Source organism: Musca vetustissima, unplaced genomic scaffold, assembly GCF_032173495.1.
Source record: "Musca vetustissima isolate MV318-11 ecotype Yass unplaced genomic scaffold, APGP_CSIRO_Mvet_v1 utg2048, whole genome shotgun sequence".
NCBI classification, from domain to species: domain Eukaryota; kingdom Metazoa; phylum Arthropoda; class Insecta; order Diptera; family Muscidae; genus Musca; species Musca vetustissima.
Window position 1 is genome coordinate 1 of NW_026875072.1, and position 22,195 is coordinate 22,195.

At 32.2% G+C, this 22,195-nt stretch overlaps 1 protein-coding gene and 1 non-coding gene across 2 annotated transcripts in view; both read left to right on the forward strand.

The window, feature by feature from the left end:
* Positions 1-1,003: 1,003 nt before the first annotated feature.
* Positions 1,004-22,195, forward strand: part of LOC133337583 (nuclear pore membrane glycoprotein 210-like) — a gene marked incomplete at its 5' end in the record, with an annotated part of 115,892 nt that continues 94,700 nt past the window's right edge. The window contains 7 exons of the mRNA XM_061545798.1: positions 1,004-1,082; positions 1,149-1,259; positions 6,050-6,178; positions 6,264-6,463; positions 6,605-6,871; positions 12,500-12,625; positions 21,129-21,234. Coding sequence (XP_061401782.1) covers positions 1,004-1,082; positions 1,149-1,259; positions 6,050-6,178; positions 6,264-6,463; positions 6,605-6,871; positions 12,500-12,625; positions 21,129-21,234 — 1,018 coding nt within the window. The remainder of the gene's footprint in view (positions 1,083-1,148; positions 1,260-6,049; positions 6,179-6,263; positions 6,464-6,604; positions 6,872-12,499; positions 12,626-21,128; positions 21,235-22,195) is intronic.
* On the forward strand, positions 1,287-1,416 carry LOC133337586 (small Cajal body-specific RNA 8). The gene has a single exon (XR_009754591.1). It is a non-coding gene; the product is annotated as a small Cajal body-specific RNA 8 (non-coding RNA).

The window sequence follows — 22,195 nt, forward strand, 5'->3', positions numbered from 1 at the left end:
ATTTGCCTGTTGCTCGTTCGTCGTATTGCTCATTATGCATCATCGTGAAGCAGAAGAAGAATACTTGGAAAGTATTCGTTTGCCCGGTAAGGATATTCTCGGTAACACAGCTGACAGAAGTTGCAGAAAATTTCCGCATCAAGGGTGTAGTGACGAAGTATGATGACTTGGTGTTGAGAAAACAAAATATATACCCTGAAGAGCCACCATTTGGCATCAAAAATGTAAGTCTTCTTCTTGTATGTTTATTGGCAACCAACTGATAAATTAATTTTGCATTTATAGCCCAAGACTGGAGATATTTATACGCCCATCATTGAGAATGAAATTCGGTTTATGACTGTCAACAGTACCTTCTTCCCTTCGGACCACATCAGCATTTTCTTGGCAAAGGTCGTCGTGAACGCATCCCAATGTCTCAAGGTAGTGGTTTCTATGATTTCCAACTTTCAGAATCGGGAATAGTTAAAGTTGAATTTGACAACAAAGAAAAAGAACTGGATAGAGTAGAACGTACAAAGTCGATTGAAGCAATTGTTAAACTGTATGACTCTCACGATAACTTGCTACACATTGATCCATTCAATTTGCAAATCTATGAATTGTCAGAAGAAGTTTTCAATGCGAATATATTGAGCATTCAATTGGGTGATCAAGTGGATTTGGGTATTGGCGAAATAAGGTATACTAAATGTTATCATTATTTTTTGCACATATATTTTTAAATATGTTTGGATAATAAAAATACGTATATATTTTTGTTTGAATGTAAAATATATTGGTTGGCTTTTCAGGTACATAATAACAGGCAATAATTTGGGTGAGACTAAAATAATTTTTAGTTCTGGTAGTGGTGAGATGTTGGTATCCAGCGAGCCTGTAAATGTTCAAGTAAGTTTGTATTCCACCTAATGAAAATGTAATTGATTTATTCAACACCAATCAAATATTTCCAGGTATTCCCTCCTTTACACAACCAGATGTAAATATTGTTTACCACGTAGTACCATTGGTTAATATTCAAATAAAAACACCTTTGGTGCGTATCCGCAGTGGAGCCGTTATGCCAGCTTATATATGGGGTAAATTTACAATTTAAATCATTTTTGAAATAAAATTGTGTATATATTTACATTTTCTATATCAAGGAACTCCTGATTTATCTCCCATGGTCTTGGGCACCTTGTCTAATATGCATATAACATGGTCAACTAATCAACCCGATGTAATTAATATATACAACGTTTTTGCTGATGCCGGTGAGTTAAATATATGTAAAATCAATTTTGAATCACGATACAGCATTATTCAGGTAAATTATCCTGTAATGCTCACAAACGATTCATATAAAAATTATTCTTTGATGAGCCTGAATGGTTGAGCTTCATTTCAGGAACAGATACGGAATATACAATTAATTACAAAATTTGTATATAAAAAATTTGCATTAGCTATATTTCAAACTCACTATTATTTTCCAAAGGAAAACCATAGAGATACTACATGTAAGAATGTAGTATCTCTCTGGTTTACCTTTTCATTGCTTCGATCATGTAGCTCATCTCGAAAGAGAAATTAATAAAAACATTTACATAAATGATCAGTCGCCCTAAAAAGTCATAAAACTTGTAAAGGAAAATATTTAAAACCATATAGGGGAACTTCGAGTGATGTAAACTACCATTTTCTTTTTTATATTGTCGGCGTAATAGTACATTGTGCAGGATTTTTTAAATCATGTTAATGTAAATTATCAATTCCATTACATATATGACAAATAAGTGCTCAAAGAGAGTTCACAGAGAGTTCACTGCAAAAATTCGGTACCAGGTATTTTTGATGTTGAAAATGTTGATAAAATCGGAGTAATGATCGAAGTTGACCGGCATGTTAGCAGTCGTAACATCGCACAGGAAGTAAAAATCGACAGTAAAACTGTTTTAAACCATTTACAATTGATCAGAAACGGCCAGAATTTTTCAACAAGAGAGGTGTCGTGTTCCTCCAGGACAACGCTAGGCCACACACATCTACAGTGACTCTCCAGAAACTTCATGAGCGTGGTTGGGAAGTTTAAATGCATCCGCCATAAAGTCCGGACTTGGCACTAAGCGATTATCATATTTCTCTTGCATTGCAACATTTCTTTAATGATAAAAAATTGGTATCTAGGGAGGATTGTGAAAATCGACTACTAGAGTTTTAAGCAAATAGAGAGCAGGAATTCTATGAGAGAGAAAGTCCTATATTTCATATAAAATAATGGATTTCTTTTTCCCCAACCTAATATATTCCAGGCAAAACATTATATAAATATACATATATAAATAAATAAAATGGCCTTCTAGAAATTTCCATTTATTTAATTTTGGTTAACTGAATGCAATAATTAATATGGGTCCATGTTTTTGTAATTGCCCCCATTTAAGGATGACCCCCCATTTGCGGCATTTTGAAGGTCCTACGATATTTTATGAATATTTTTTTGTGTATCAGTTGAAATATTGATTTGCGCGATTTTATTTGCATTCCGTAAAGCAAATAGTAATTTGTATAAAAAACATTGACATAATGTTTTTCGTCACATCAGACACAATCAGACACCTTTTGATTATTTGGTGTACAATTAACATAAATAAGTCGAAATTATATATGGAAGCTACGATATATCTATATCTGAACCGATTTGAAGCAAACTTGCCAAAAATTAATTTATATTAATTTCAGTACGTTGTGTCAATCTGCTTAGCTGTGGATCTTTAGTGCACAATTTACTTAAAATCGGACGAAAATATATATAGGAGGTGTACATATCATTCTAGACTTAATTCAATGCGCTATGCCAGAATTCATGCAAATCGAATGATTTTCAGAGACTTTGGTGCACGATTTACCTAAAATCGGACGAAACTATATATGGTAGGTATATCTAAATCTGAACCGATTTACACGAAACTTAGCACACATCATTCTAGATTTAATTTAGTACGCTATACCAAAATTCATGCCAAAAGATTAGGAATCTAAAATCGGGCGAAACTATATATGGAAGTTATATCTACATCTGAACCGATTTTCACGAAACTTAGCACACATTTTTTAGACCATTCAGTAGGCTATACCAAATTTCGTGCAAATCGAAAGATATATAGGGACTTTGGGACCCCATTTACCTTAAATCGGACGAAAATATATATGGGAGCTATATTTAAATCTGAACCGATTTTCCCAATTTAATAGGGTTCGTCCTTGAGCCAAACAAATAAGCTGTGCCAAATTTCATCCAATTCGGATTATAAATGCGACCTGTACTTTGTTAACAATTTAACATGGATAGACGAACGGACGGTCGGCATGCATAAATCGGCTGAGAAAGTGATTCTATTCATATTCTCAAAAGGAACCATGGGTCTATCTCGATTATTTTTGCCTGTTACAAACATATGCACAAATACATAATACCCTGTACCACAGTGTGGTGAAGGGTATTCAAATTTCGATGGAGATATAAAACCAACTTTGTTTAATTTGAGTTTGCCATCTTAAGATCCACATATAACAGCAATATCCGAAAAAAAATCTTATATTAGAGTCTGTATTAAAACATATATTAATTTTGTGTAGGAGAAAATAGAATGCTAAAATATAACAGGACTTGTTTGAAAGTACGCACAAGGTTTACGTCTGTATGTCATAGGAAGTAAATGAAAATGTCTCAAATATATAGGCAATGATATATATGATCTAGCAACTCTTACAAGAAATGACCTTTCAAGATGGGAAGTTAATTTTGGAATTAATATTTGAAGTTTTCTCACCGACCTGGAAAAAATAAATTCATTAACTAAATACAGTGGTGCTTGGTATTTAACGATTTATTTTATGTTTCCTACGTGCGGCCCATGGCTCCTTGTGATGTTGTTATATTGTGAATTACAATATTTTTTTTTTCTATGGATTGGCTTCAAATCTTGCCTTCTTAAAGAAAATTGAAGGATCATAAATCCCCGGCCAAAGACTAAATCATGGAAATTGTGTTGACCGTATAGGCGTATTGAACCCCCGCCGAGGATTGTGACAAGCACCAGGGGGCCGATTCCAATATAGGCTAACATAATCGGACATATTTCCACACATAAAATAAAATATGTGCGCCAATCGGCGAACCTTGTTATAAGAGAGGCGTAGGAAAAAATGACTGCATGAGACTACCTTGTATAATTATGTCATGGGCTATATTCAAAGTTAGTATTCGTTGCTACGGAATAAAACATATTTAGTAGTGCTATATCCTGCAACATGCAAGTAGATTGACTACTATACCTTACCCAGTCACATTGTTTGAATTCTATGGAGGAATAATTTAATACGATTTTCAACAAAAGAGAAATTAAGTTGTCATTATAAAGTGTGATCATAATGTCGACAGACAAATTCATTTATTTCAATATAAAAGAGGATTTATTAACATTCATTAAAGCTGATTCTTGATTTGTGCAAATACGTTCATTTGCAAATGTGACTTGAAGGTAATCGCACACGAAAGAGAACTAAATATTATTGAGCAACATTAAACGAAAATATTATACTTTGGGTATAAATATTTTTTAAATCAAATTCATGTTTGAAAACTGATAACCTTTGATACATATATTTTTGCACTGTTAATTGTTATTTGATCAAATTATTGTTCATTGTGTTGAGTGTTAATTTAATGTTCGCCTCCATGAGTTCGATATGGATCGATTGGCAATTGATTACCAGATCAACAAATTTACGTTATAGTAAGTAAATACGTTTACGTCTCGGATTTTAGGTCTCTCCAGCTTAAAATTGTCATTCCGTTTGAAACACCCTAAAAAGTGTATATGTGCCGATTAAACCATGTTCATCTGTTGGTTGAAGTATGAGAGTCCGAAACTTGAACTTACAGTCACTGGAATTGTGGATTTATACTAAAATTTTCGCAAATGCGTGCACAAGCAGGTCCTTCCCTGTTAAAGTCGTTCTCGTTTTGTAGGTATATAAGGAATAAACAAATGCATGTTCTACGTTTGTCCCTTTGTTGTAGAAGTCCTTCGGTTATTCTACAGTTTACCATTGGGTTTCAAGTCATTCAGTAGTTCCATTATATGTTATAAGAAAGCACTACTTATCACGATATTTTTATTGCATAGCTGATTTACTCAATTAGTATGTTATTTAGTTGTTGTTTTTTTTTTCGTAGTTCCCACGCCTGCCGACTGAGGGCGACCTCATCTTTCATAGGAATCGCGTACACAAACCACGATCTGTATCATGATGGGATTTGAGAGTGGAATATAAAACCAGCTGCAGAATCTACTTCAACATCCAGTTGTTTTACTGCTCATGTAAAAATATACATTAGTGTATACAAAATTTGAATGAATACACATTTTACAACGTGGATCTCTCATAGAATAATTCGTGAGATGGTAGTCTGCATTCATTGGAATAGTGATTTTGTGTTGCCTTCTTACATTAAAAAAGTAGACGTATTGTGTTGAACAATATGATGGTAATTAAAATATTAAACGGTAATATACCCTCAGACTTCCTAATTTCATCCATTAGAATAAATGTTCCTTTTCGATACAGAACATATTATCAACTATTATACGAAGATTTTCCTCGCACAAATTATTCTATGGGAGATCCAGTTAGTAAAATGTGTATTGATTTTAATTCTGTGCATTATAACGTAGATTTTTGCATGAATATTGAACTTATAAAATCTAATAAAATTGTATTTTTATAATAATGGTTTACAATTACTTTATATTGTAGAATAATTTGATCTGCTCTGTGGGAAGCGGTTATGCAAAACTACAGCTGAAAATTTCGAAATTTGAAAATCGACATAGAATTGTTAAATACATAAGACCTTTCCATTATTTTCTACATTAATCTATTATATTCGATAAATGGTATATTTATTCGTATTAGATTAGGTTTTTATATAACAAAAATTAAAAATATCTAATATATTATTATGATATGTAATCATGTTATTTATTTTCTTTTACAGGCATTGAATACTCTGATACTGATTTAATTTCGGTTCGTATTAAGGCATTAAACCCTGGAAAAGCAAAAATCCAGGCAACCGTTCAATTACCGGGCGGACAGAAAATCTCTACTTTTGTCGAAGTAGTTGGTAAGTGAAATTCAAAGGATTGTTGCTTTTGTTGTAACATTGGTTTTTGTTTTCTTGTCATTTATTTTTTTATTTTTCAATTTAGTTTTCAAACAACTTGAACTGGAATCTCCAAAACACATAACCACGGATACAATTTTGCTAGCACCACGTAGCTCCATTCAGTTGAAAGCGAACTTAGACGATGTCCTCTATAGACTGTCCAGTGATAGTAATACCATTGTTAAAGTGACGCCAGATGGTATTGTACGGACACAAGAGACTTTGGGCAGAGATTTAGTCATTGTATGTATATGTACCAAGGGCAAACACCCAAAACAAAACCTAAATCCAACCATTGACCATACTCACCTGTTGTTGTTTTTCTTTTCTTCTATTGTTGTTGCAAACTTTTTTATCTCCTTCGTTCGCATGAACCGTAAAAAGGCGAAAACATTTGATCAAACTTTAGCCATTGGTATTGAGGTTAAAAATGTCCAATACATTATGGCCGCGCTGGTGTATCCCACAATCAAACTAAAGAATACCGAAGAGAAAATTCCACGTGGCATGAATTTCGCGTTGAAAGTTTCATTGCATGACAATTTAGGCAATGAATTCTCGCACAATATCGAAGATGTCAACGGCTTGAAATATGATTTATCTCACAAGGATATTGTGGATGTTCAAATTGGCAATAATTTAACTGTTGCGGTAAGTAAACTACAGAATGATGTACATATGTATGTATGAAAAGTTTTGTTAGTTATCCACGATGACGACGACATAGTTCTATGCAATGTATAACTTTTTCTAGATTAAAAGTGAGAGGGGTTTTTTGGTTTAGTTGTGATATATTTCTAATTAGTCTTGTTGCGGTAGATGCGTAAAGTTTAAAAGAAAGATTATGTTATGTCATATTTAAACTTGTAATCTCCTGCTAGCACACATTCAACGGCATACCAATTTATAGTAACAGATGTGTCGCCAGGGCTATACTCTGGAGTTCAATACTGTTGGTGCTACGTAATGCAGAAAATGAAAAGAAATAGTAGTTCATTTTTCTTCTTGGGATATCATATTGTAGCATAGTTTTTTTTTTGTTTCTCACCTGAAGTAATACTACAGTAGGTTTCACAAAATCGTTTCGCCAAATCGTAGAATAAAGCAATAAAATGTTTACGATAAAACGACAAATGACTAACATCTGTAAAACAAATATTAGAAGGAATTTTTGATGTTAAAATGGACCTCGCACAGATAGGCTGGATAGGAGGTAAAAATCGACCATACCTGTTTTAAACCATTTACAAAAAATTATAGTAATAATGGATTTCTTTTATTATAGTAATAATGGAAACTTATTATAATTATAGTAATAATGGAAAATTATTTTGCAACATACATTTTGCAAAATAAGTTTCTCTAGTGTATTTATTTATAACTTTGCTTTCTTTCATTTGAGGTGACGTATTATTATAACATAATATAATATTTATTTGTATTATGTAGTCTATGTATACAAAACAGAAAAAAAAACATCGAACAGATTTTAGGGATTTACAAAGTATTTCAAGGCATGCCCTTGAAGTAACCTGGGTCAGATATGTGCTTCAAAAATTTCGCGTGGGTGCGAAGTAATAACATCGAAGGCTCTACCATACCTTAGTTATAATTCCTAAGGTAGGATAGAACCTTATAATTCCTAAAGTATAATAGAGCCTTCGATGTTACTACTCCGCACCCACGCGAAGTCATGTTAAAAATATGCAAAATATGCAAAAAATATGCAAACTATGCAAAAAATATGCACGGTATGCTAGGTCGATATGCAATAAATATGCAAAAAATATGCACGGTATGCTAGGTCGATGCAAAAATATGCAGAATATGCAAAATATGCAAAAATATACAAAATATGCAAAAATGTGCAGAATATGCAAAAATATGCAGAATATGCAAAAATATGCAGAACATGCAAAATATGCAAAATATAGGCAAAAATATGCAAAATATGCAAAAATATGCAAAATATGCAGAATATGCAAAAAATATGCAAAAATATGCAGAATATGCAAAATATGCAAAATATGCAAAAATATGCAGAATATGCAAAAATATGCAGAATATGCAAAATATGCAGAATATGCAAAAATATGCAAAAATATGCAAAATATGCAAAAATATGCAAAATATGCAAAAATATGCAAAAATATGCAAAATATATGCAAACATATGCAAAATATGCAAAAGTATGCAAAATATGCAAAAGTATGCAGAATATGCAAAATATGTAAATCTTCATTATTAAAAAAGTCATTACATTCGATAAAAGGATTCTTAATAGGAATATTTAGTCGCTTGAAAAGTACGAACAATAAACCGATTATTTGAAAAGGTTTGAGTGACTCAGATGTCTTTTGAAATCACATTTCAAATGCTATGTTGTATACGTAATTATATATTATGTATTAAATTCAACCCGGAAAGAAATCTTAATCGGGTGGAAGAACAACACCATTTCATATGTCAAATACTAGGAAAATATTGAAATGGTATGTTTTAAATGTACAGCTTTATTCTTACAATACTAAATAAACCGAAAATCTGAATCTTTTCACATATACAGTAGAGGACATTCGTTTGAGCGCATATGATGTTTTTGAGATTTTGCTATGAAAACACATTATTGTCATATATTTTTTTAAACAAAATTGTGAATATATTTAGGGTGTCGAATATCAAATTCAAACCAAAAACATTTTTCATACACTTTTTGAAATAACTTAAAATAAGTCATATTTTGTTGTTTTTGTATGGACCAAACTATTATAGTTGCAACGAAAAATGTAAATAAAGATGTGGTAAGATCGAAGCCGAATTTCTGGGGGGAAGTCAAATGGTATGGGGTGCATACTCGTACGAATGTAAGCTTCCACTTTGTGATGTGTCTACCAAAATGGATTCTGAAATGTATAGCATTTCCAGATTAAATGAAACCTTTTACAAATTAAATGAAACCTTTTCCAAATTAAATGAAACCTTTTCTAAATTAAATGAAACCTTTTCCAATTGAAATGAAACCTTTTACAAATAGAATGAAACCTTTTCCAATTGAAATGAAACCTTTTACAAATAGATTGAAACTTTTTCCAAATTAAATGAAACCTTTATTCTTATCTAAGGAAATATAATATTTGCAGTAATTTTAAACCAATATTTGAAAATTAAATCAAAGAATATTAACAAATATAGTTGTATGGCTATGTAATTAACATAAATATTCTTTAATTCGGTGTGATTTCATTTAATATCTTTACTACATAAAACTAAATAAATAGTAATACAAACTGACAAACTCTTGACATTTTAATAAATAAATAAATATTTAAGAACAAGAATTGAATACCCGGTCCTAAATGCAAAATACATATTTGACTTAATAAATTGTTGATGATAAGGTACCGGCTTATCTTAATGAAGGGGTTCCCGACTTGCAGCTTGTGGGATTTTCAAAACCATGTCCATAACGTAGTTAGAAAAATCTTGCCGAGTAAGCTTTTGAATATTTCGCTCGATTACATCAACAATGTTGTTCCATTGAAACGTCACACAGCTTATCATCAACAATTTTTTAAGTCAAATATGTATTTCGCATTTAGGACCGGGTATTCAATTCTTGTTCTTAAATATTTATTTATTAAAATGTCAAGAAATACCCCAGTTTGTATTACTATTTATTTAGTTTTATGTAGTAAAGATATTAAATGAAATCACACCGAATTAAAGAATATTTATGTTAATTACATAGCCATACAACTATATTTGTTAATATTCTTTGATTTAATTTTCAAATATTGGTTTAAAATTACTGCAAATATTATATTTCCTTAGATAAGAATAAAGGTTTCATTTAATTTGGAAAAAGTTTCATTCTATTTGTAAAAGGTTTCATTTCAATTGGAAAAGGTTTCATTCTATTTGTAAAAGGGTTCATTTCAATTGGAAAAGGTTTCATTTAATTTGGAAAAGGTTTCATTTAATTTGGAAAAGGTTTCATTTAATTTGGAAAAGGTTTCATTTAATTTGTAAAAGGTTTCATTTAATCTGGAAATGCTATATAATGAATTATTAGACGTTGTTTTAATAACACATTTTGATTAAAAAGAGGGCAAAGATATAATTTTTCACCAGGATAATGCTTCCATTGAGCCTCGAAGCAAACAAAAACTTGATATAAATATTTTACCATAGACGGCTTGCACTCCATACTGTCACCCTTTTGAAAACTTATACGAGATTACTGTGACAAAAGTATACGACTCGACATGAATTTTTCTTTTATAAATTACCTTAAATATGCTGTGAAGGAATGCTGGTTAGATATCAGCATAAATACTCTCCATAATTTGGTATACTCTTTGTCAAACAGTATTATATCTGTTACTTAAAATAGCGGTGAACATGCAAAATGTTTTTGATTTGTATTTGATATTCGATACACTTAATAAATTCACCATTTTGTTTAAAAAAAATATATATAACAATAATGAGTTTTCATAGTAAATATAATACAAATATTCCTTTTTATATTTAATGAACACCATTTCACCAAAGCAATTAAGATAAATTAAATAATAAATCTACAACAAAATATATACCTATTTCTACACATATTATATTGGAATTGTATGTATACATCACATGCGTGCCACTTGTCCGACTTTGATTCTTTTCTTTAACAGTAAAATAAACTGCAGAAATGTAGTTTGAAAATTTGGAAATTTATATAAATGGTTCCCATTTATATAAATCTAAGGAAAACGCTTAGAATATTCGTGAAAATTAGTATCATAAAATATAGCAAATTTGCAATAATGTGCTAATTTATTCAAAATAGACTGTAGTGGCACATTTGTGATTCTTAACGAATGGTTTTGAAATGGGTGTTTAAGGAAGCATTTTGTCCGCCTACGAATGATTTTGCTTACAATGAAAAACATTCGCATTCGAATAAATTTGTTTAGTATGAATCAAATGTTTTTGTATTTCAACTGCGGATAAACATTCTGTTTGTATATCCTGTACTATTCTATACTCGTAATGATTATTTTTTTCTTTCGATATTGACGACAATATATTTATAAATCTATTCAGCTACTATAATACAGGGATTTTCTTAGGGTCATTACTGTACTCGTACATATTGCATTGCGCAAATACGTTTGCGTAAAATCTTTGATACAGTGACCGCATTTTGGCCACAAGTTTTCAACTATACTGACGCACGTAAACCTGGTCTTAAAACTAGCAAAACTTGTGCAGGAAACTTTCCCACACCAACATTAGAGTGAAATGAAAAAAGAAGAAGAAAAAACGAAAGCAAAGGCAAAGAAAAAACTTCCACAATAAGCGTCTTAGAATCTCAGTCATGGTTGTCTTTTCTATAATAGTTTTTATTTGAGTTCTATGGCAAAATAACCACATAGACTTGGTTTTGGCATGCCACTATCGCGCAGCAGGAAATCTGCCACCAAATGGGGGTTTCTCTGACAACAACGATGCATAACAACAGCTCCGAATGAATAGCCCATATATGTATGTACATAGATAGTTGGTTGGTTGGTGGCAAATGCTTTTTGCGTAAAACTCCTGTTTGCTTTTCTTTCATTTTTTTGCCACTGATGATGATGATGACAGTACACATTTTACGGAAATAGGTGTATTGCGAATACAGCAGTGGCGAGTGGTCGGCCGATGGGTAATGACGATGGTGTCACCACGGCTATCAAAGTCCTTGGTCTGTTACGAAATAAAAATGCAATGCGTTACGTCGCAACATAATCCCACTTGGCTATGGTTTTCTTTTTCTCAAGTTATGTGCTATATGCGAAGGAGGGGAGGGGGATGGGCGAATGAGGCTGAGTGAATGTGCGTGTGTGTTTGTTTGTTTGGTCAGTCATAAGGTAATATTAAAAGTTCCAAAGGATGTGGAGAGAGAACGCAGTGGGGGCATATCATATCCGGTTCAGTTTCCACAAGTCGTCTGTCCTTCGTTTTAAAGCCACAACATATTAAATGGTTCGTTATACTAGAACACTGCCAGTGATGGTAGCAGGACATTTATTCCCGTAGGAATCGTCACATGCATGGTGTGTGTTTTGTTGTAGTTTTTCATTTAATATCTTCAGAGGATTTTGTTGTGGAGTTATTTGTTAGATATACGTTGTTGTCGTACTATCCTATTTGTTTTGTCTTGTTCTATCGTTCTCCCTCTCTGTCTGAAATTATAGTAAATCATATTTATATTTGTTATTGTTGCTGTTGTTGTGTACATTTTAGATAAATCTGCCACGTGAAACGAGCAACATGATTGCCATAAGTTTAAAGGATGCTACGGGAGTTAAGCATGCTGAGGATTATATCAAACTGTCAGTTGGCGATTCCAAGCATATTTATCCAACTAAGGTAAGTCATACTACAACGTACAACATATTGCATTTAAATTGAAAATATGAACACACACACACACATCCATTTGTGTCGGTGTGTATATTTTCGAACATTTTAAAACCAGGACAAACAACATACATACACCCATATAAACAACGAAACACAGTCACAACAACATTTAGAAATGTTGTTGTACATAAAATAAAAAACTAAAAAAAAACAAGGGATCATGTCATTGATTTATTTGTATAAGACGACGGTTCTGTTTCTAATATCGCATAATAAAACATTCCTTTAGTATTGTAATACATAATCTTACGAGGGTTTGAGAAAACAGTTACTTAATTGAAATATACAATCAAATGTCGAATGTCTAACAACTTTGAATGCTTAATTCTTAGTATATATCTTATTTAAATTTGCTATAATAGTTTTTTTTATAAAATTATTACAGGTCACTTTTTAATGTAATCACAAAAAATTTTATATATTTTTTGAAAAATTAGGATTTGTTCCATACTGGGTCATGTAGGCAATTAATGGCTCTCAATTGCGATGTGATCTCCGAGAATCTTTATTTTTACATTTAATTTGCCGATCAGATCCTGATAGGTCAGTGTTACGATGGCTATATTTTTCCATAAAATCCAATCATTCACGAAAACAAAGAAATTATGCTGGCTTAAGGTAGTATTTTAAGTCCCCTAGATGATTATCTGGTCTTATGAAGAGCTATAGTTCTTAAAGTAGCGTTCTGAAAAGGTCTACTTTCTGTATCATTACTATTTGTATTATTGAAGGCCAGATCATTTTATAAGAGGTCAACAAGGTTTCCTTAGCTATAAGGTTAAAGGATCGAATTAAAGATAATAACAATTGGTTAGCCTACGAAAGTAATATCGGCACATCCAGTTGTTTCAGTCTTGCATAAGCGATTTTTATGAATTATTGTATATGTATATCACTGTCGTATTTATAAGACAAATCGGTGCTATGACTGTCGTTACAATACGATAAATTTGTCGTTAAAAATTATGTGGAAGATAGAATAAAAATCTTTTGTTATTTGAATTTTGCCTTGTAAGGGAAGTGATCATTTGAAAATAATTTTTAAGTAAGTTATTTATACTCTTACGAGTCGAGCTTAATGATCAATGAAATACAAATTATCAATATACCAATATAGGTAGGTTCTTCTCCTGGCTTTCCTGTACATTGCAAAACTTAGATCATTTCGCTCGACTCGAAAGTGTATAAATAACTAACTTAAAAAGAATAAAAAACTATAAAAATATTTTTTTCAATTCTATTCGATTATATTCTATTCAAACAACTCATCATTGGGTTTGCAGCGAGTCAGATATATAATAATCTTATCCCAAAGAACAAAGATATAAGCACATCCCAGAAACTCTTTTTCATGAAGATATAGTTAAACTCCATTCCATAAAGAAACACGGACATTAATAAAGCATGACCATCTTTGTATTTTATACAGAATGGTAAAAAATTGTTGACATTGTATAATCTCGTGAGGCAAAGATTAACTTTTGAAATTTCAAATTACAATCAATTTCAAAGCCAAGACACGTCACAGACTGCGAAGAAGCAATTGATTTCCCCTGCAAGCGTATACATCGTTGAATAGGTAAATCGGAAGCCAACTAGAAATTCGACCAATATCACTATCAAGTGCATAAATGCAACTAGTTATGTCAAGACATGGACTATATTCTAAGAAGAATATATATTCTAAGAAGAATGCTGAACATGAAGATACAAAATTGCAAGACGGAAGACAAAAATTATAAAGGTTTAAATTTATAGGAATATAGGCTTTTAAAATGAGGAGTTAACGCCTATTTTGCAAAGCACCTGATTTTTATTTTGGGTTCCCCTGTATAATAGAATTTTTAATTGTATGAAAAAAAAAATACAAACTTATCATCTCCGTCAATTCTCACTTTGGGTTTTGGCCTCCATTCTTTGAAGAAAAAAATAACGGTTCTGTTTGTACGGGTCAATCTCATTGAATGTTATTTGCAATATTACCGATTGTTAACTGTGGGTTTGCAGCACTTGATAGGTTCTAAGAACTTAATTTGCGAATGGATGCCACCGGCAGTGTACTCGGGCTTCCTGCTATTGGACACGATTATAGGGATGACTGATAAATGAAAAAAGCAGGCTGGCACGAGTTTTGGTAGAAGAATGTCTCTGAATATTTGGCAAGGATTCATATAATATTTGCCGGTATCGAACTAAACTTCGAATCTTTTGGCTTCTGCCATAGGTGCAAAGTAAATGCCATACAGAAACCCTCAACTGTTATGGATTTATTTTGGTCTTCCCTATCATTCAAAACCTCCATCGTATGCACGTACTTAAAAATGGATTGCATCCTTTAGTTGAGCTCTTTGGGTCATTTTAGTTATATTCTAAAGAACATTGCATATTTATTGTCAAAGGAAACGTTCAGATGTTGCTGACATCAACCAAACCATTCTAAACTAAGCTAAACAATACCAAACAAACCTCCAACGCAAGCTGCTGTTGTTTGTTGCACTTGGCGATACTTTGTTGGTAGGTATTTGTATTTTGTTGCTGTTTTTGCACGTCATTCATTGTCTTGTGTTGTTGGCCCATTTTCAACATTTCTCCCCCAGCAATTTCTCTTTACTCTAATGGTCATTATTTAGTTTGTCCATTTTCGGACATGTTGTATTGACATTTTGATAAGCACCTACCTACCAAACGGGAAGGAACGAATGAATAGCCGAGATAAACATCTTAAAAAGTATCGTTTTAAGAGATTAAATCGTTTGCTGGCAGACGTGCTTCGTATGCTGAGCAAGTACATTTCTGATTATTTAATAAACTTTAAAATATACTGGTATATGACTGTTATCATCTACAAGGTGAGCTACAGTGAAAAGCAAAACAAAGAAGCTGCAAACTCATTTCGATAGATTGCAGTGAGAATCACATGTTAGTCTTAATATTTTTTTTACAATATACAACAAAAACAATGGCTCTTGATTAGTTTTCATTGATAGCAAATATATGTATTCATTGAATTTGACAGAATTGTGTAAGAACAACATATTTGGTTTGTTATTTCTTACAAATTATTATTTTTATGTAGTGACGTAGTCTCTGTATATATGTACACATATTATAAACGGTTATATTGTGTTTGATCTACACTGTATTTCAGATATAAGTAAATATTTTTTCCTTCTCACTTTCGTTGTCGTCGAATCGAGTTTTCTGCAATCATTTTCTTTATCAAAATAATACAAGACACACAGAACCGATGCGACAAAAAAGGTGTTGAAAACAGATACAGTTCATTGTAAACGCCATAAATTGCAATAGAATTTTCTTGCTTTTCTTGAACTTTAAATGGAAATATAGAAAATAATGATTGCGAATATAATTTTATGGCGTTTTGAAAGTGTTTGCTTCTGCTGTTGTTGCTGGTTACCGCCACTGTTACCTAACGATAAAGTAAATGCATTCATTGCGAATGCAATCAAATTTTATGCCCTTACAAACGACAGAAACGCCACTATTACCATAACGATTTCCATGGAAGAAGCGAAAGGAAAGAAATGAATGGAAAAGAAAAACAAACAAGAAATATAAATGTCTTTTAATATCAGACCACTAAACTATTTGTTGTACCGACAAAGGTCGAGTATGAATAAGGGGAATTGAAATTCCATTTAGATAACAGCAAGTTTTCATTATGAATATAAAAAATCATCATGTAGTCGGGTTTTGTACCGTGGGCATTCATTGAAGTATATTAAGAATCGACAAACAACATACATAGTTGGTAGAATTTAATCCCACTAATTCTGCAGGATCTACAATGATCATTTGTGTAATTTTCATCCATTATGAAAACTGAGAGATTAAAGCCTGCAGAGAGAGCGAGAGAGACAGAGAGAACAACGGAGAAATCTATGGCCTAATAAACTTTACTTAAGTTATAAAAAGTTGGAACTTCAACTGTATGTAATTACAGACGAAATAATCAGTGACTGCACCTATTATGTAACTTTCGATGCTCTCTAGATTATGGAAATCCTTCCAGAAGGCCCATTCGGTATTGTCCACTTTTAAACTTGACGAGTGTATTAACCCATGTAAAGCCAGATATTTTAAAATCAAATACATACTTTTAAAAATTGAATATTTTATTAAAAATTACAAATATTTCATTAATAATTAACTATTTGGTGTTCTTCTTTAAAACTGAGTTAAGAATGTAAATTCGCCATAGATTAAGTTTTTGAGTTATAACTTGCATTTGTTGCTGGTAACTGTAAAGTGCTACCTTTATTCATTTGTTTGCGGCTATGTGAACCATTTACATAAAATCGGACGAAAGTAGAAATTATATATATATATATAAATAAATTAGGGCGGGCCAAATTTTTTGTCGATTAAATAAGTCTATCTCGATGTTCGATTCTCCCACTTTTCAAAAAATAATTTTTTCCCTATATTCAAAATTCGATGGTTCCTCCACCAAAGTTGCTTAGAATTGGCTTTATCGAATTTTTCTGCTCCATACAATTTGGTCCGCCCTAATAAATATATATGGGCAATATTGCCATTTTTTAATATTCCATTTTCAAAAATCGATTTTTTTTTTGGTTTTCGTGGTACATCATGATTTTTGGTACACAAAAATGTTCTGAATCCGAAACCGTTCGCGATCAAATTTTTGGTTGATGCGCAAAAGTTATAGAGGTTTTAAATTTGGGCGTAAGGAAAAAATCTTCAAATTAAGCGTTTTATTAAATTGACCAAAAACGTTCATATATATCTTCCTTCGTAAAATAAGAATATGAATATATAATAATCATCGCGCAAAAGTTGCAGAAAAATTATAAAAATATAGGAGATTACGTTAATATTTTCATTATAATAATAACACGTATCATCCTAAAAAATTAATTTAAAAATATCTACATAATCTAAATACCACGATGAATCAAATGATATGAAAATCACACAAGTCTGTGTAGCGGTTTGTAAATTACAGCGACAACAAAACAATATATAGAGGAAAAATATTTGTTTTTGGTTCGAAGAAATAATGTCATCATATTTATTTTTTTTAATTTTATACAAGAAATTTCAGAAAAAAAATGTTGGGGTTATTCTTCTATTTTACCCAAATGTGTATACTTACACTTCATGTGTATAAGTATACACCTTGCGGATTGTACCGAGACCCTTCGGATAAATCTTGGGGCTCTGTAAGTAGAAATAAATCTTAAAATAAAACTATGTTATGAAATATACATTTTAAATTACGTCTAAATCGCGTAATTATCAAAATCATTTGATGCGCATGCGGTTTCAAGGAAGTCATGAAGTTTATCTTCCAATCCATGTATATTTTGCGAAATTTCATTTGACGGCTAAGATGTGTCACATGTTGCATTGAAGTACCCAAAAACTCGTAAAACGCGAATAATTTCCGAAAACTCCATTTGCCATTAACGCGCATACGATTTCGATATGCACCCTAAAAAAATACATCGATCTATACCGATTTCAATGTGGTCCATTAAGAAACATGGATGTGCCAGTTCACACTATTTTTGAGATAAATTGGGTCTTTCGGCTGAAGTTTTTAAAGTTCTCTTTTCGAAAAAGATCAAAATACGTATGAGGTCATTTATTGAAGCGGAAATGATCCACAGAAATGCAATTAAATCCACGATATTCTGAAAACCATTTTTTTCCAAATTTCGTGTTTTTGGAAGGCCAGTTCCCGATGTACTAATTGATGGATTTTCACGAAGAAGATTTTATATCATCCGATACGTAAAAAACCTTACTGATCGCGGGTACCCGACAGATCTACAAATTTGACCCGAAAAATAGGTTTTTTAGAAATTTGATCGCACAAAATTTTCACCTTCGGATGAGTATTACTCTGAAGCTGTGCATACTACATACACAAAATATATATCAAATTACTAAGATTCGCGACTACAATAATCTTATAATCGATTTTTAGAAATTCCTGTATGCGTATTAAAACTAGAAGTAAAATTCAAAAAAACACTCAAAATCGAGCTTCAAAATGTCAGCATCATTTAAAGGTAGACTGGTTCGCCTCAACCTGTTTTTAAACATTTTTTTACATTAAAGTAGACACAGCTTACACCAAAATAAAGTTTGGAGGTCAATATCATGAACAGTTTGCAACGACAGATCAATTAACCCAAAACTATTCACTTTTTTCCTATACTTAAGTAATTCCCGAGTTATAAAGGGATGAACCTCCGCTTCACCTATGTTAAAAATTGGCAATATTGCCCATATATATATATATATATATATATATATATATAAATCTGAACCTATTTCAGTAAATGTAGACAAATTATTCTTGACTCAATTGCATTGGATATGCAAACTTTCGTATAAATCGAACAAACATTGGCTCTTTGGTGCACCATCGAATCGGATGAAATTATATATGAGAGTTATATCTAAATCGGAATCGATTTCAACACAACTTAACAAACAACATTCTAGACTCAATTCAATACGCTGTGAAAAATTTTGTCTCAATCGACAAACCATGGGAGTTTGGTGCATCATTTACCTAAAATCGGACAAAAATATATCGGACGAAATTACATATGGGAGCTATATCTAAAACTGAAACGATTAAAAAAAACAAAACTTCGCATACATCAATATGTATCCAATGCAGTACGCTGTGCTAAATAGGACAACATTAGGGAGTTTAGTGCACCATTTATTTAAAATTGGAGGAAAATATATATATATATATATAATAATTTCATCACATTCGGATCATAATTGTGACCTGCAATTATTTACAGACAGACATCCATAGATCGACTCAGAAATGGATTCTATGCATATTCTCAGAAGAACCATGCACAAAGACATAATACCCTGATGGGTATAAAAATATGAACAAGAAATTCAAGGATTTTTAAGAGGTTTGGATGTTATACAGCTATAGTCATCCAACAAGATAAATTGTCATGATAATGGAATGGATCATGCTTCTGGATTCATACAACAGAGATCATTATAATTCAACAAACTCTGTGTGTATTGGGTTAATATTGAAGCCATAATGTGCTGCACATCATGAACTGTCATACCAATAAAACTAAGATAATCTACATCTCGTGAACTTGACATTAAACAACTAAACTGTGAGGTTTTCGCGTTAGTTTTTACCGGTACTGACAGTGAATTCCTTTTTGATCTACTTAATTGGCCAATGTGATAGTTCTAGACCAGGTAGAAAGAAGCATCTTCAAAAAATTGACCGTATAACCGCTTTTCAAATTGTGAGAAAATCCATACCTTTTTTTTTATATATTCGTAAAATGTCAATCTTTTATATATTAATGAAGGTTATGTCCCATATATGGTTGTGATGATGATTGTATGTTAGTTTATCTCATCACACCTTTACCGAGTGAATTTCAAATGTAAGTACAAAACATTACCTGGGAATAATTCATTTTTCCTTAAAAGGTATTGAAAAAAACCTTGTTTCAATGCATGTTAAAAATTCAACTGCAAATCGAGTGACGAGGGGTTGTGCATATGTGCATATGTGGGTATGTTTGTATGTATATATGTGTTTTTGTCCTTTACCTTCATGCTTTTATTCAACATCGATTTTACAGCTTATGGTAATGTAAACTAACTTGATTTTCTATTTTTATTTCTGCTATTTTTTCTTGCACACGACGATTTTCCTGAATGGCATGGCAAATGTATGCACTGGTGTTAACATTGTCATTGTCATCATCACCGTTATCGATGGTCGTTGCTCATCGCCGAAATACCACCATACCTGTCTCGTACGTTTCCTTTCGTCCCATCGCATGATCATCTATCCGAAAATGTTCGATGTCAACTACTCTGATGATGGAACTAAAATGCATCCTGTGGTAAAACTATAACACTGTCAACACTATATATCCTGCTACAACTGTTCTTGTCCGTGCTGTTGCTAACGCCACCACCGCCGCCACCTTCACCATCACCACTAACTATATCTATCGACGGATGTTGGTGACGATTATGCCGTTGTTGCTGTTGTGTACAATGATTTTTCAATCGTACCTCCGCCATCCGCCATCCGTAATACCATTGAATAATCAACATGTTGATTTTATATTCCCAACAACGACAACGGCGTCAATAACAACAACAACAAAAACTATAACAACAACATTATCATCGTCGTCAACCATAATAATATTGCAAACGTTGTTATTCGTTTGCGCTGCTTTGGTGGGTTGGGGATGCTAATTCGATGCTGGTTGCTGGCATTGCCGCCGCTGTTGTTGCTGATGATGGTCCTGCGATGCCGTGAATGGATTTCAATGACTGACTCCTTCGTCATTTGGCACCACTACTGGTTTATTGGTTCTTGCGGATTGATGATGCGTGTGCATGGGGGATTTCCTTGAAATGTTTACTTTAGACAATTTTCTCTGTCGGTGACATTATATGCTTTGATTCTCCACTGCCATTGTCATCGATTTGGATGAGTTCGGATGAACAAATTATCTCCATCGACAGTCGAACAGGTGAGTTGTGTGTGTTTGAATTTTGATTTTGTGTGTACACAACTGTGTAGATTAAGCATCTGAATGAAAAATCTTTTAACTGTAGTTGTATGTAGTGTGGGGGATGTGGATGGCTGCAGGCAGGCATGCAGGGTGGAGTGGGTAGTTGGTGGTTAGTGTGAATTCAGTTTTTATTATTTCAACTTAAGTATCCACTTATTGGCTAACAATCAATGTTTGTTGTGATAATACAAATTGAAAAATGCTTTAGTATTAGCTTTTAAGAGCGCGTTTTATGACACAAGAGGATAATCAAGGATGTGATCGAAGAGGAGAAGCGCAGTAATGGTTTTGATTATAAACATTTCGCTGGTCAAAAGTGTTTTTTTATTATTTTAAGGCCTAGTTACGTGTGTTTACTGATTAAAATTGTTATATTTTGACTTTTTTTGTTAAAAAAAAAAAACAACAGTTTGAGTAAAAAATGTAATAACATTCTATGGTATGGTATGGTTTTCCCATTATTCGTTGTGCTTAGAATAATTCTTCGTTGATATTAGTATAATTCCTAAACTAATATCAATTTAAGAGCGATAATTGCATGCTAGATTTGGTAGAAAATGTAGCCAGTTTCTTCTTTTTTTAACGAACACATATTCAAACGATTTCAATCTGAAGGTATACATTATAGCTAATAAGGACAAATTCAAGGGCGCCATGTGAAGCACGGTGTTGCAGAAACCCCGAAAATACCAAATTTTAATAGGTTATAATTTATTTATGGAAAATTGTTACCCAATTATAAATCATAAAATAAAAAACAGATTATTCGGCTGAAAAATGTATCTAAAAATTCCGACACCTTTTCTAAACAGTTTTCTGAAATTTCAGAAAATATATTTATGTATTTGTTATAATTTAAAAAATAAATATTGATCAATGTTTTAAAAATATAGTATTTTTCTTTTGACTATTTTCCTGT